The 15,812-nt window shown below is 37.6% G+C and overlaps 1 protein-coding gene and 1 pseudogene across 1 annotated transcript; one reads left to right on the top strand and one right to left on the bottom strand.

The window, feature by feature from the left end:
- Positions 1 to 1,732: 1,732 nt before the first annotated feature.
- On the top strand, positions 1,733 to 2,278 carry LOC143592978 (PRA1 family protein F2-like; annotated as a pseudogene).
- Positions 2,279 to 6,386: 4,108 nt separating this feature from the next.
- LOC143592977 (DNA-directed RNA polymerase V subunit 7-like) lies at positions 6,387 to 8,545 on the bottom strand. Its single transcript, XM_077072743.1, has 3 exons — positions 8,468 to 8,545; positions 7,028 to 7,610; positions 6,387 to 6,490 (listed from the first exon to the last, which is right to left on the bottom strand). Exons 2-3 carry the CDS (start codon positions 7,469 to 7,471, stop codon positions 6,389 to 6,391), a joined length of 546 nt encoding a protein of 181 aa, XP_076928858.1. The 5' UTR covers positions 7,472 to 7,610; positions 8,468 to 8,545; the 3' UTR covers positions 6,387 to 6,388.
- Between the last annotated feature and the right edge of the window lie 7,267 nt (positions 8,546 to 15,812).

The following is a 15,812-nucleotide window of genomic DNA, read 5'->3' as shown; positions in this document are numbered from 1 at the left end:
GGAACCGGTTCTGGAACCGAACCATCCGGAACCGGTTCTAGCCGTTGGATCGAATATAGCCGTTGGAAATCGTTTTTTTGGCCGTTTTTTGACCGTTGGGGTCAAAAATAGCCGTTTTTTGCTCCCCCAAGCACCCCACTGTATTTGGTGTCATGGGTTCATCACAACACTCAAAACGCAAACCCGAACGCAAAAAAATACAAAAAAACGCTATTACAACGTTTTGAGTTCTCTAATCTCTTGTTTTCTCTTCTTCTATATTCATATTTGTTGTTATGGCTGCCTCACAATCATCGGTTGGTCAAGGTTCCAACGCAAAAAAATGCAAATGATTACTCTACCGGTTTATCCGAAGAGGAATATGGCACTTTTGATGTTTTGGCTTGGTGGAAGGTAAATGAAACCGAGTTTCCGATTCTTGCCACCATGGCCCGTGATTTACTAACCGTCCAAGCTTCTACGGTAGCTTCGGAATCCGCTTTTTCTCTTAGTGGCAGGGTAATATCGGTGGCAACCTTCAGTAGTTGTCATCAGTGGCAGCTTTCCCACTGATTCAACTGATGACTGTTCCCACTGATGAGTATTCCTCATCAGTGACAGCTTTCCCACTGATGAGTATTCCTCATCAGTGGCAGTCTTCAGTAGTTGTGATAAGTGGCAACCTTCAGTAGTTGTGATAAGTGGCAACCTTCAGTAGTTGTCATCAGTGGCAACCTTCAGTAGTTATCATCAGTGGCAACCTTCAGTAGTTGTCAACTTGTCATCAGTGGCAACCTTCAGTAGTTGTCTTCAGTAGCAACCTTCAGTAGTTGTCTTCAGTGGCAAACATCTTCAGTAGTTGTCTTTTCTTCATCAGTTAATTGTTTATTTTTATGTTAATTGTTTTTTTTATTTTTCATGTTATACAAATACGAATCGTAGTTTAGAATCCAAATCGCAAACGAAAAACGAAAAAAAAAAAAATTTCACTGTAACCGGTTGGAACCGGTTACGGTACAGGAACCGGGTTAGGAACCGGTTAGATAGGTTAGGGGTCCGAGGGTGGGAGAACCGGTTCGGTTCCCTAACCGGTTCGAGCCTGGAACCGGTTTAAAAGGGGGTTTTGAATATAGGAACCGGTTAGGAACCGGTTCCGATTCCTAGTCCCAAACCGTTTTGAACATGCCTAGATTTAAGGACCAAAATGTGTTTATGTATTTTTAAAATGAAAATTAAATATAAAAAATGTGTGTAACCTTGATTATTTAGATAGTCGTCTTATTTATGTAAGATAGAATCTAACTACCTTAAGGCTAAATGTAGTGGGCGACAAATATGATGGTTTTAGGACGATAAAGGGGCACAACATCGCCCCCTGAGCTACAAATGGACAAATTGGGTGTGGGGGGGGGGGGAGTCAGTTGTCGCTGTTTCCTTCCGTTTCTTTTATTGTTATTATATTCAAATGTGTCTTATATATACTTATATATATACATATAGGGGCTACAACATTATTACACATATAAAATAAAAACCTACTTTTTACTGACTATACGTTACATGACACAAAATACCTTATTTTGTAGCTCATTCACTGCATATAGGCTAAATTCGTTACTAAAAACTTCATGATATAATTATTGACTTTTAAGTCTTTCAGTTTGTCACACTAAACATTATTATTATTATTATTATTATTATTATTATTATACCAACGCCTACACCCACAACGGAGTATACACGGCTCATCTTCAATAACCCTTAACCTCACAAACCATAACAACAACCACCACACCAATGGACTCCACCACCACAACCACCACCGCCACGTCATCAATCCGTCCATGGCTCACCTCCTTCCTCTCTCTCTCCTCCATCTCTCCCAGACCTCTCCCTCCGCTTCCACAACAACCTCCACACTTTTCGCGCCAATTACGTCATCATCTCACTCATCATCTTCATCCTAACCCTAATCCTTCATCCAATCAAGGCCATAATACTCACCATCATCATATCCTTATGGATCTACTTCACCGTCTCTCGAACCGAACCATTGATGGTGCTTGACATACAGATTACTGACCGTACGGTTGTGATTGTGTTATCGGTTGTTACGGTTGTTGCCGTAGCGGTGGCTAGGGTTTGGTGGAACTTGTTTGTGTCGGTTTTGGTATCGGTGCTTGTGATAAGCTTGCACGCGATATTGATGGCGCCGGATGGTGGCGAGTCGCCGTACGGATCGTTGTTGTCTGGTGTCGATGAGGACGGAGGTAGTTATGTGCCGGTTTGAGTGAGTTGGTGAAGGAGCGAAGATCTAAGGGCACGTTTGGTTTGCAGGAATAGAGTGATAGATTGATGATGTTACTATTAGTTATTGTTAATGTATACAATGATGAATGATGATCATGTTATTTGTCAATGAAATTTACTTGATATTGATATGAATTTGGTTTATATTTGTGGTATGGCTTGTGATTAGGGGTGCAGACGAGTTGAGTTGCTCGTGAGCTACTTGAGATCAGATTGATAAAAAGCTCGAAATTAGCTAAGCCCGAGCCCTAGCATAAGCCTAAATGAGCGTAGTATAGCGTTTGTAGGTCGTTTAGGCGTGTTTTGTTTGCAGGTTTAGATTGATAGATTGGTGATGTTATTAATTATTGTTACACATAAGGGATCGAATGATGAATGATAATCATGTTTTTCGAATGAAATATACTTGATATTGATATGAATTTGGTTTATATTTGTGGGTATGGCTTGTGATTACGGGTGCAAACGAGTTGAGTTGCTCGTGAGCTACTTGAGATAAGGTTGATAAAAAGCTAGGAATTAGCTAAGTCTGAGCCTAAATGAGTGTAGTATAGCGTTTGTCAACGTCGTTTAGGCGTGTTTGGTTTGCAGGTTTAGAATATAAATGTTCAGTGATGATTGATTAGTAGTTGTTAATGTATACATAAGAGATTGATTGATTGATGATAATCATGTTTTTTGAATGAAATATACTTGATATTGATATGAATTTGATTTATATTTGTGGTATGGCTTGTGATTAGGGGTGCAGACGAGTTGAGTTGCTCGCGAGCTAATTGAGATCAATTCGACAAAAAGCTCGAAATTAGCTAAGCCCGAGACGAGCTAAGCTGCTCGTGAGCTACTTGAGATCAGATCGATAAGAAGCTAGAAATTAGCAAAGCCCGAGATGAGCTAAGCTGCTCATGAGTTGAGATCAGATCGATAAAAAGCTTGAAATTAGCTAAGCCCGAGCCTATAAGTAATGGTCGAGCCTTGTAAATTGTTTAGGATCGTTGAGCCTTAATGATCGTAGTATAGCGTTAAGTTTTAACTCTTTTGACTTCTATGTATTAGTTTCAAACTGCATATCCTAGCTCGACCTTGAGCTTTGGCTCGTTAAGATATTGTACATGACCTCAAGCCCGATCTGAAGCCGGGCACAAGCTTGAAAAATGACTCACGACCCAAACTCAGGCTCTCGTAAATCAAACGAGCATAGTCGAGCTCGGGCCTGGCTTATTTAAATCCTGTTTGTGATGCGTCTTTTGTCGGATTTGTGTTCCTGTTTCCAGTCTGCCAAACTGGTCCAGTTTCTTTTGATCTTTTCTTGATTACTTAATTGTTTTTCTTTTTCAAACTTAAAATAATATGGTTTCTGGTTTACAGTTTTCGATTTGATTTAATAATGGTTTCCGGTTCCTGATTGATGATGTTATGGGTAGTTAATGTTTACATAAGAGATTGATTGATTGATGACATGATAATCGTGTTCGTTCAATGAAATTTACTGGATATTGATCTTCATTTGGTTATCTTTGCAGTCATTCTTGTGAATTTAGGGGTGTCAACGAACCGAGCTTATAAAAAACTTGAAATGAGCCGAGCATTATCGTGCCAGACCCTTGAATAAAGCTTGGTTTGACTCGTTGAGCCTTAACTAGCCTAGTGTACCATTATGTTTTCACTCTGCATAGACGAGCTCAAGCTGAGATTTGTCTCGTCATATGCTGGTTTGAGTGAATTGTTGAGGACCGAAATAGGTTTGGTTTGGTTTTGTTTGGTTTGCAGGTTTAGAACAGTGCAAATGTTCATTGATAATCATTGCTCTTCAATCTATTATATATTATTTTAGTTATTGCTTTCAAAATTATTAATGTTGCTACCAAAAATTGCACCTTTGGTGGTAAGGACTTGGATACTAGTGAAAGGAGAAGACAACTCCTGTTTATATCCATCTTCGTATAAACTCGTCTTGGTGACGTGGTGCTGGTTTAATTTCATCGGGTCTCATGCGACCACAAGAAACTCGTTTAGAGAACCCTGACATGGGCCTTATTATAGTTTCCAAATTGTTGATGTTGCTTTCAAAACACCGCAGTCGCACCATTAGTGATAAGGATTTAGGTAACACTGCAATGAGAAGACAACTCTGTTCAGACTTCATATCCATCTTGGTGTCATTGTGGTGTCGGTTTCGTCTACCCGGGTTCCATTACTTGCTTTAACCACAAAATATATCGTTATGAGGTCCACGAGCTTGAAACCTTGTGGGTACTCCGACGCTCAAATCAGTCAGGGGCATATAAAATCATTATATGATATGTATGTATGTAGTAGTATATATTACTGTTAGGAGAAAGCTTAAGAGTAGAAGTGTAGAACAACCTTGTCATTGGGTTGTTGACTTGTTGGGCTTTAAACCAGACAGCCCAGCCTTTTAACTGGGCCTTACTGAAATTGAGCTAATTTGGGTTAGGCATGTCTTGTTTATGGCTTACATTGCTCTTGTGCTTTATACAGGGGTGTGAAAAAACCGAAAAAACCGATTCGAAACCAAAAAATTCAAATCGAAAAATCAAAACCGAGATAAAAACTGACGGTTTGGTTTTATGTTTCTATAAAAACCGAACCGAATTTCTGGATATTTATTTTTTTTACTTTTTATTTTAAATTATTTATAAGAATTTAATAAATATGTAACTCATATATTTTATGCTAAGTGTATAATAGTTAACTAACCAAATTATTTTATACCTAAATTAATTATTTTCGGCCAACCTTTTTTTGGACGTAAACTTTTCAAGCTCAAATGATAAAAACCGAAACCGAAAAAACCGAAACCAAATGGTTTCAAAATCCAAAAACTGAAGTTTTGGTTTTTGATTTGGTTATAGCCCAAAACCGCACCGAACCGCACAACGCACACCCCTAGTTTACACTTTTCATATCGATTGATATTGTTTTGGTTTATAGCTTTCAAATTATTAATGTTGCTTCAAAATACGGCACCGTCAGTGGTAAGGACTTGAGTAACAATATAAGAAGACACCCTGTCCAAGTCCATCTTCATGTCGCTGTGGTGGCGGTTTCCTCTTCTCGGGTCCTAATCGGGCTTGAAACCTCATGGATACTGATGCACAAATCAGTCGAGTCCGTCATAGAAAATCATTATACAATGTGTTCTCTTGATTTCATCATTATATTTATGTTTCAAGCTTAAATAATACATTTCTGAATAACATTTTTAATAATCCATTTATATTGTTTTGGTTTTTAGCTTACCACATTATTGATTTTGCAATTGATGTCAAGTTCATGTCCGGTCCCAACATGATAGACACCCTTGCAAGCAAAGTTACAAAATGAACAAACTCATAAAAGACAACATAATTTGTTGTCTTCCACTCAATACAACTAACAACTTGATATAAAAAGATTCCCAAAAGATTTCAAACAACTAGGCCCGTAAATGAGCTGCACGTTCAGTGAACTGCTCGTGTATTGTTCGTCGGATAGTTCGTTTCTGTCTGTTTATTAATGTTTGTTCATGTATTAATAAAAAATAATTAAATATTATTTGAATGAGTCATCTACTTAAAGTTTTATATTTGTTAATTTAAGTGTTTTCGTTTATGTTTGTTTGTGTTCATTTATCTTTGTTCAGTTATATTCGTTTAGATTTTAAACAAACGAACATAAACGTTCATTTTTTAAATAAACGAGCATAAACATAAATATTTGTTCGATTAAGTGTTCGTGTTCGTTTAAATTTAAATGAACGAACACGAACATGCCCAAGTTCGTGTTCGTTTAATTCATTTAATTCGTTTTGTGTTCGTTTAATTCCTTAATGAACGAACACGAACATAAAATCTCGTTCGGCAAGTGTTCATGAACACATTACTTTCTTAACGAATGTTTATAGGGCTGTAAACGAACCGAACGAACACGAACAAGGCCTTGTTCGTGTTCGTTCGGTTCGTTTACAGCCCTACAAACAACTAGATAACATGACCACGCTTTGCATTGACCAAACAAACTTCAGGTTCCACCACATCAAAATGTTAAGTCTTTTTACATCAAAATCTGCATAATTATCAGTCAAAAGAAAACTGTATTAAACCGGGCCAAGGTAATGTCCCTCCAAGCCGACGACAGCCTGGAACTCCTTCTGCGCCTCCATGTACTTGACCCCAATCACAACGTGATAGAATTTGCACTAATAGTATATTGTAATTGTGGAGGGGGGTTAGTGTAATTAGTATCTCTATAAATAAGGCATTAGTCACTAGTGGAGGGTAAGGAATAGAATTGGTTAGTTGTTAGGCTCATTGCCATGTGAATGAGAAGGGCATACCACTTGTGGTTATTATCCTTGTAGATCCTTGTGATCAAATCTTTCAGTTAAATACAATTATTATCTTTTGATTTTCATCATCGTTGTTATAAACATACCAAAACCCTATCCAATGATAGGGATTGGATAGGGTTTTGGTATGTTTATAACAACGATGATGAAAATCAAAAGATAATAATTGTATTTAATTGAAAGATTTGATCACAAGGATCTACAAGGATAATAACCACAAGTGGTCCCGGGCTATGCCCTTCTCATGCACATGGCAATGAGCCTAACAACTAACCAATTCTATTCCCTACCCTCCACTAGTGACTAATGCCTTATTTATAGAGATACTAATTACACTAACCCCCCTCCACAATTACAATATACTATTAGTGCAAATTCTATCACAACGCACCTCATAGTCACGTCTTTCTCGATTCTGGACCCCGTTTTCACGTTCAGAAAACACGGGTTTTCCGCAATCTGGTATTGGTAATCATTCACTTTTTGATCGGATAAATAAAGATTCTCGATCGGTCCACACCTCATGAACACACCATGTTTCAGAATCTTGTGAACCACTCCTTCAATGACTTCGCCTCTGAATAACTTAAAGGTCAAGCAAGTGAACTTGACTGGAAATAAAACGTCACCCGTGTGTTCTCTTACTTTCCCTTCTCCGATTTTGTCCAATGTGGTTACCGCCAAAAGGTATCCGAGATCTTTAGTTGCTTTCTTGGCCGAGAAGTCATCTAACAAACGGACTAGAATCGCCTTTTGTAACATCAGTCCTTTGATGTCGAGGTTCTCGGCTGGTATAACCACATTCCAGTTCAACTGCACCTTGAGAAACATTTGCAAATTTTACTTCACCTATCATAATCAAGATAAGAAATCGGTTTAAAACTATTAATTGCATAATAATGAAAAATAAATATTGTCCTTCGTTCGACTAGTGTCTGCGTGTGTTGGGTGGGGGCTGTTTCTAAACGAGCTCAAAACGATCCAAGCCCGAGCCTCAAATAAAGCTCGTTTGGTTATCAAGCTTGAGCTTGAGCCTAGTATGGAAAGATGGTTTAGGCCCGTGGAGCCTTAACGAGCCTTGTGTATTTTTAAGTTTCTAGCTTGTTTAGACTTCTGCCGAGCGGCCGAGCTTGAGCTGAGCTTTGGCCCGTTTAAGGTGCTGAAACGAGCTCTAGCCAAACTTAGGTTCGTTTAAGGGTTTTCTACTTTTCTCGAAATATATAATCTATTTAAAAAAGTATATAAATTAATAAAAAATAAATCAGCAGAGCCCGAGGCAAACTCAAGCAGTCGAGCTTAATAAAAACGACTAGCGAGCCGAGCTCAAGCTCTCATAAGTCAAAATGAGCCGAGCTCGAGCCTAGTATGGGAAGATCGTTTAGGCTCATGGAGCCTTAACGAGCCTTGTGTATTTTTAAGTTTCTAGCTCTTTTGGACTTCTGCCGAGCTCGAGCTGAGCTTTGGCACGTTTAATGTACTGAAACAAGCTCTAGCCAAACTTAGGTTCGTTTAAGGGTTTTCTACTTTTCTTGAAATATATAATCTATTTAAAAAGCATAAAATTTAATAAAAAATAATTAAGCCAATCCCGAGGCAAACTCAAGCTTAAAAAAACGAATGGCGAGCTGAGCTCAAGCTCTAAAAGTCAAAACGAGCCGAGCTCGAGCCTAGTCACACATTACCTTACTAATCTGTTGAAACAAGCCGATCTTGAGCCTGAGCTCTTATTTGGTTATTAACTGCATAATGATGAATAACAATTATTGTCCTTCGTTCGACTGGCGTGTGCGTGTGTGGGGTGGGGGCTGTTTCTATAATCTATAGTACTGTACAATGAGATCTATGGCAACAAAGGGGGGCCAGTTGGTCAACAGTCAATGGAGGTAATAAAAGCCACAAGAGACAAAAAAAATGGCAAAATCAAAATCAATGCAAATTTAGTTATTAAGGTTATTATAGTGTTATAGATACCAATGAATTTTACATATGTTTCTGCAGGTTGTTTGTTCAAACCTACTTTCTTGTAAAACCAGCAGCATACCAGTGCGCAAGATGGGTAGGTTAACGGGTCATTTCAAGTACGGGTCAAAACAAATCGGAACAGTTGGATTGACTGCAAAAACATTTTTTGTCCGTCTTTTATACCAAAAATTGCATAATGAATTACAGCATTATTATAAATCCAAAAGATATTTTTACGCTAGTTCTTGGTTTTAAAAGTGCGCCTCAGCGGAGGTTCTACAAAAAGCGCAATGTAAAATGGCCAGAGCCGAGGCGCACGCCTCACATATATTGGGATGTTTATACAGCAAAATTTTTAGGTTCTTGCGACTTGGTTTTAAACCTTGTCGCCTCAGTATTCTTCTTGCTTTTTAAAACCAAGATGTAGTTGTACATAGAACTATTAAGAAGGTAGTATGCATTAAAGATAAATCCTTAATTATACCGTATCTAACGGATATCGTAATAGACAAGTCTACATAAAAGAAAATTTGTTTTACAGCACATTAGAGATTCGGTTTGGTTAGCGTTACATTCGCCTGACAATGAAATAATCATGCACAAAATCAAATTTATAACATATGAACATTGAACATATCAAAATATAAGTCAACCATTAACATAGACATGAACAATGGATGCTGATATTAAATGCTCAAGGTTCTATTCATGTGATTAGATTCCTTGTATCATCTACAAGTTGCAGTGTGTTTTTATACACAATATTACAAAGAAAGACCTTATATTGCATGCCTTGACTTTTGGGGTTTCTAATACTCGAGCAGCACACGAGCTACTCGAGATTGGATCAATAAAAAGCTCAAAACGATCCAAGCCCTAGCCTAATATAATGCTCGTTTGGTTATCGAGCACGAGCGAAGATTGTTTAGGCTCGTGGAGCCTTAACAAGCCTTGTGTATTTTACTATTTTTTAAGTTTTTTAACTCTTTTGGACTTCCTTGTATTAATTCACACTGCACAACCAAGCTCGACCTAAGCTTTTGCTCGTTTAAATTACTGAAACGAGCTTGATCTGAACATAGGCTTGTTTAACAGTTTTCTCAAAATATATAAAAATAACTAAAAACTATATATATATATATATATATATATATATATATATATAGCCCTGCTTGCAGTGCGCACATATGATGTATATATGTGTGAACCCTCGGGTGGGCAAAAGTGAAATTGCACTAATTTTGACGTTATTTTACTAATCTCGTGAAAATAACGTTAAAAGTGACGGACGGTTAATCAGGCATCATGTAGTGGCGTTGATAGCCGAAAGACAAGGGTACATGCACCGATCAGCCGGTGTCCCGATGATTGAGTGCTATGTGCCTTATGTCCAAGGCTTGATGCAAAACTACTATCGAGCCGGGGGTCTCACTGGAAGCAGCCTCTCTATCCTTATGGGGTAGAGGTAAGGCTGTCTACATCTTACCCTCCTCAGACCCTACTATAGCTTTGCTATTGGTGGGATATACTGAGTACGATGATGATGATGATGATGAAATTGATAAAAAACAATTGAGCCGAGCCAAGCTCAAGCTAAAAAGCGACTCACGAGAGCTCGGCTCAAGCTCTTGTAATTCAAAACTGGCCAAGCCGAGCTCGAGCTCCAGTAAGTCAAAACGAGTCGAGTCAAGCTCAAGCTCAGCTCGTTTACACATTACCTTCACAATATGTTCAAACTTGCCGAGCTCGAGCTTGAGAAAACGACTCACGAGCCAAGCTCGAGCTTAATCAAGCTCAGCCTCAGCTCGTTTACACATTACCTTTACAATACGTTCAAACGAGCCGAGCTCGAGCTTGAAAAATACGACTCACGAGCCAAACTCGAGCTCAGCCGCAGCTCGTTTACACATTACCTTTACAAGCCAAGCTCGAGCATAATGAAGCATAACAATATTATTTAAAAAAAAAAACTGAATTACTCATTAAATCCTAATTCTACTAACAACTAATTTACGATACACGCGTTACATATAATAAAACAATAATGTGGTTGCAAATCATCTTCTAAACATAGTATTATAACACTTGTTTTTACCTTAATTAATTTGAAAATTAAAGTATTGAATTGAGAAAATAATACTTACTAAAGATTTTGGTGAGAGATTTGTGAGCTAGTGTTAGCGTGCGTTTTAATTTGGAATGTGTTATTCACACACCTCTCTACCCCCCCCCCCCCTCTCTAGAGAGGGTGTACCCAATAGATAAATTATATGTTAAAAGGGTGTGTAAATAACCTAGGCCTTTAATTTTTAATCGGTCAACGGAGTAATGATAATAATTTTAGTTTTAGCAAGTGACTTTCTTTACGGGAGGTCGTTAACTTTTTCGTATAGTACTTTTTAAATTTAGAGAGATCCGATGTCCTATACTGGTTGGACTATGTTATTTTAACCGGGTTCACGCTGGCTTCAGAGTTTGGCTTGGGCGTTTTCTCGGGAAACCATACCGTCGACTGTCACTTGACAATAGTTGTGTCACTACAAGAGCAGAACCCTCTGGCGTAACACACGGTGGGACGAAAACCCGGGTGGGCTTAGGGTACGAACTGACAAACTTTGCGCATGGCCTAGCTCAAATCTTCATTGTCAATATCCAACCAAATATGACACAAGTGGGATTCGAACTTGGGTCTTTATTAAAGAACTCAAGCCTCCTACCACTAGACCACAGGTTGAATAAGGTTTTTCTTACTTGTATGCGCTTCCCTTTTTAATAAAATTTGGGCTAAAAGCATTAAAGTAACCATGTATGTAGGGGTAGGATTGACAATTTGACAGCAAAAAGTATTGATTTTTTAGTAGAGTGGTGATCTGTTTGTCATAGATCTAGGTGTTCGGTGTTTTGTTGTTAAAAAAGGGAAAAGGTAATTGATATAGTGTTAGTAACTCGTTAAGATAATAATAATGTTGTAATAAATTCTAGATGGTATTTTGTATCTATCTATTAGTATAGTCATTTTTACCCATCGAGGACTCGGGTTTTCTATTTATCGGTTTGGGAATATGTTTGGGTTTTGTTGAATGGATACCCAAAGAATCCAATTGACCGCGTAAAGGCCAAGATACGTCGTTCGTCACTATCTTTCAGACCGTATCATATCAGTAAGATATTTTTACCTTGTGTATACGTATACACACTTGATATCTTTCAATGGTATCATTATATAATATATTGTTCCCGGTGGATTGAACTAACTATTGAATGAATTATAACCCTTAGATTAGCCTGAGATGAAATCTGAACCGTTTAAACTCTTGAAAAACCTTCTAGAAGCAGAGGTTATAATCAGTTTTATAATTGCAGTTCTATGTTACGATTTCTATGCCATTCCTCTTTTTCCGGTTGCATTCCCTCCCATGTTTCCTCTCTCCCACGTTCAATGTTTTTATACCTTACTATTTAACAACACTACAAAAGTGATGAGCTTCTTCCTTAATTTCGTTCAAAGTTTCTTTTCTTAAAAAAAAGGTCGCCAATGAGTCTGTCCGAGAACCTTCCCATTGTCTATTTGATCTTCATTGAAATGTCATGTCCAAGACCGATTGATTGTTTGGCTTATCGGTTGTGCGAGCCCTAATTTTCGGTAATTGGTCAGTTTTACATAGTCTTCTGTTTCCAATTTATAATTTGTTGTATCTCTAATCTAAATTGTTACATTTTGTAGTCTCTTAATTCAAATTATGGATGCAATATCTATGGTGTCAGTACACAATGCAGGTTAACTGAATTTTCTTGATTCCCATTGTCGGACCGGTGCGGGACACGGTTTCCCAACGATTCACGGGGCAACGTGTTAGAGTGCGGAATCCTCTAACACGGCGATTCGGTGGTGATCAACAACGCACGGTTACGATTCCTAAGACGGTTTGACACCTAGGGACGGAGGAAAAGACCGACACGACGAAGATGGGCAGAGAGGATTTTCGGCAGTAGCAGGTTCGTGACTGTGTGTAATGTGTGCTCTCTCTTGTGAAATTTCCTAAGTTTCGTTTATATATCGTATACTGATTCGATCGAATGAGTATCTCATCCGATCGAATGAGTCCTGGTTCGATCGAATCAGTCACTGATTCATTCGATCGAATGAGTCCTGGTTCGATCGAATCAGTCACTGATTCGATCGAATCAGTTTCTTTTGACATTTTCAGTCCGTTAACTTGGTTTCACGATCGTTATTTTCATATCGAACCATCCTGATAGAACTGGGGACATACACATGACATTTCATGTCCTAACAAACTCCCCCTTGGAGCCAGTTCTATTTACTTATAATCAATCGAGTTCTCTTGCTCGATCGTAACTCCCCCTTGGAGTTATCTCACTCTCTCTTTTCTCAAAGCTAGTGGTGCGCACGTTGCATCCACGAACTCCTTTCTTCATGAAGTTCTCTCAAGATCAAATGGTTCAGTCAGTCAGACTTACCATAGGTTCCGCATATCCTGAGAAGCTTCGTTCCTACAGAACATATAGATCATAATACATTAGTAACAAATGGAAAAATATCAGGCTCAAACATCTTTGGGTTTTCTTGTCACTTCATTCTTTCTTTCATGCACAGCCTGTTGCACAGATGAACATTTAGCAACCTGCATGAAGTTTTCTTTCATTCCTACACACTGGATAAACATTTAGTAGGAACAGACAGGGATCAGACTACCTGTCACGATGATTTCTCATTAAAAAAAAAACAGAATAAAATTAAAAAAAATTAATTCAGAATAAAAATCTTTTTGTATGTTTTTTTTTTTTTTTTTTTTTTTTTTTTTTTTTTTTTATAATATTCAAACTGAAATAAACAGCTGTACAAAAATTTAAAACACATTATTTTTGGTTGAGAAGGATCTATAATAAGAAATCATACAGACGTATATGACTATCTACTGAGACTTTTCGGGAAATTTTTTTTTTTTTTTTTTTTTTTTTTTTTTTTTTTTTAACAGAATATACGAAGTTAAACAAGACATAATGAATATTCTTTTTGTGAGAAAGATCCGAACAGGAATCATACTAATTACGTGACTGTCACACAGATCCGTGTTTAGCTGTATTATGACATAAAGAAACAGGTTGTGAGCATGTAGATAACTTAAAATGGTTTTCATCGTTTCTGTGATACGAGTTAGGTTCAATTATGTCTCAAAATTTAAGTGGGTAACAACTCAGAGATTATGATGCCTCCTATCTATTCTCAAAGCGTATTTGGCTTTCCCCAAGTCACCCCGAATTGACCTTGACCCATAGTGTCTGATTAAGGTTGTAAGTGTCTTCATCTGCTTCCCGTTTTCTTTCTTACTCCATGATTGAGAAGTCTTGACATTGTTAACTCTAGAATGTTTCAATCACTCATAAGGTAAATTTTTTATTTTTTATTTTTTTTTTTTTTTTGAATGTTACATAGACTTCAGAGTAGTAAACAATTGCAAGTCCCGAATCTGGATCACTGCAGTTTCTTCACACACTATCTTTACAGGAATCAGAACACTTATGGGCTCGTGTATGACTGGGTAATCGCTTTTCTGCCTATCATTCGGAAAGATATATATGAAGACATACAAAACTCTTAAGGAGTTTCCACGTAAAATCGAGTAGATTTAGTTTGTATCACATCTACTTTTACGCACCATAAAAAACTACCATGACACACAATGACCGTTCTAAAGCCTTTTAAGCCTAATAACTTCACTAGTTAAGCTCACAGAATCAGTGTATCTATCATTTTCCAAGGTTGGATCAATTTCTCATTTTCTGAATATATATGAATGTCCTTTTTTTTAAAAAAAATAACGTTTAAATTATTTCGCCCCGATCAAGTCAAAGTCTTCAGGTAAACGGCTATCCTGAAGATCCAATGGATCAACTGGACCGACCACATACGAGTATGTGTCCTTCTAACTAAGTATAACCGACTATTTTTCAGCGAAAGAATAAAAACCCATCAAAACCCGCCCCGATCACTTTCAGTCATCTGGTTAATGGCTATCCTCATAATCTACTAGTAGAAGTAAGGACCAAAACACATCCGAAAATGTGTCCATCAAACTGAGGTAACCGACATAATTTTAAGCGATAGTGATGTATAAAAATTTAATATAAGAAAAAAGAAAATAAGCTGTACAGAAATAACAAATCTTTTTGATGTCTCAGTATGATAGCGTCTGTGTACTATCACCTTTCTTGTAACAAGATCAACTTCTCAAAATTTTGAAATTTTTTTTTTAATGTTTTTGGGTTTTTGTATTTTATATTGTTTTTGGTTTTTCTTGAAACCTTTCTCCCCCTAGAATTTATAAAAAAAACAAAATCTTTTTGGATTTTTCAAATTTTTAAGAAAAGAAAAAATGAAAACAATTTAAATGATATCTTCAGGAACATCATCTGATATACGTTTAACGCCGTTGATCTCTAGTAAATATAAAAACCGTGGTTTATCAAATGCTTTAGTGAAGAGATCAGCGCGTTGTTCCTGAGTGGGGATTTTTATCACATCGATTAACTTCTTTTCGTAGCAGTCACGAAGGAAGTGATATCGAATTTCGATGTGCTTCGTTTTGCTAAAATGGACCGGATTTTTGGTAATTGAAATTGCAGCAGAATTATCAATATATATGGGAGTAGTAGAACATTCAATACCGTAGTCACGCATTTGTTGCTGAATCCAAATAACTTGAGAACAGCAACTGGCAGCCGCAATATATTCCGCCTCAGCTGTTGAAGTGGAGACTGACGTCTGCTTTTTGCATTGCCACGTTACTAAACGACTTCCAAAGAACTGACATCCTGCTGTTGTTGATTTGTAATCGAGTTTACAACCACCATAATCCGAATCACTATACGCATGAAGATCGAAGTTGTCATCATAAGGATACCAAAGACCCCAATCTGGAGTACCCTTCAGATAACGCAAAATTCTTTTGACTGCAATCAGATGGGAGACCTTCGGCTTTGACTGGTAACGTGCACAGAGACACGTAGCAAACATTATGTCTGGCCGAGAAGCAGTCAGGTACATTAGAGATCCGATGATCCCTCTATAGTGAGTTGGATTGATCAATTCACCCTTCTCGTCAGGATTAATCCCGTGATTAACCTCTAAAGGAGTTCCCTGTGAAGAAGAACTCAACATCTCAAACCGTTTCAAGATGTCATTGAC

This window comes from Bidens hawaiensis, unplaced genomic scaffold (genome assembly GCF_021521415.1).
Source record: "Bidens hawaiensis isolate Kalapana, Puna unplaced genomic scaffold, B.hawaiensis_p1.1 tig00041609_1, whole genome shotgun sequence".
NCBI lineage: Eukaryota > Viridiplantae > Streptophyta > Magnoliopsida > Asterales > Asteraceae > Bidens > Bidens hawaiensis.
Note: the sequence above shows the minus strand (reverse complement) of the source record. Positions and strands in the feature narration are given on the sequence as shown.

What these genes read in the sequence shown, in the direction of transcription:
- LOC143592977 (XM_077072743.1), bottom strand. Translation starts at nt 7,471, where the DNA reads ATGTTTCTCAAGGTGCAGTTGAACTGGAATGTGGTTATACCAGCCGAG. An exon ending in AAGACGTGACTATGAGGTGC is followed by an intron (nt 6,491 to 7,027) that starts GTTGTGATAGAA and finishes ATATACTATTAG; the next exon opens with TGCAAATTCTATCACGTTGT.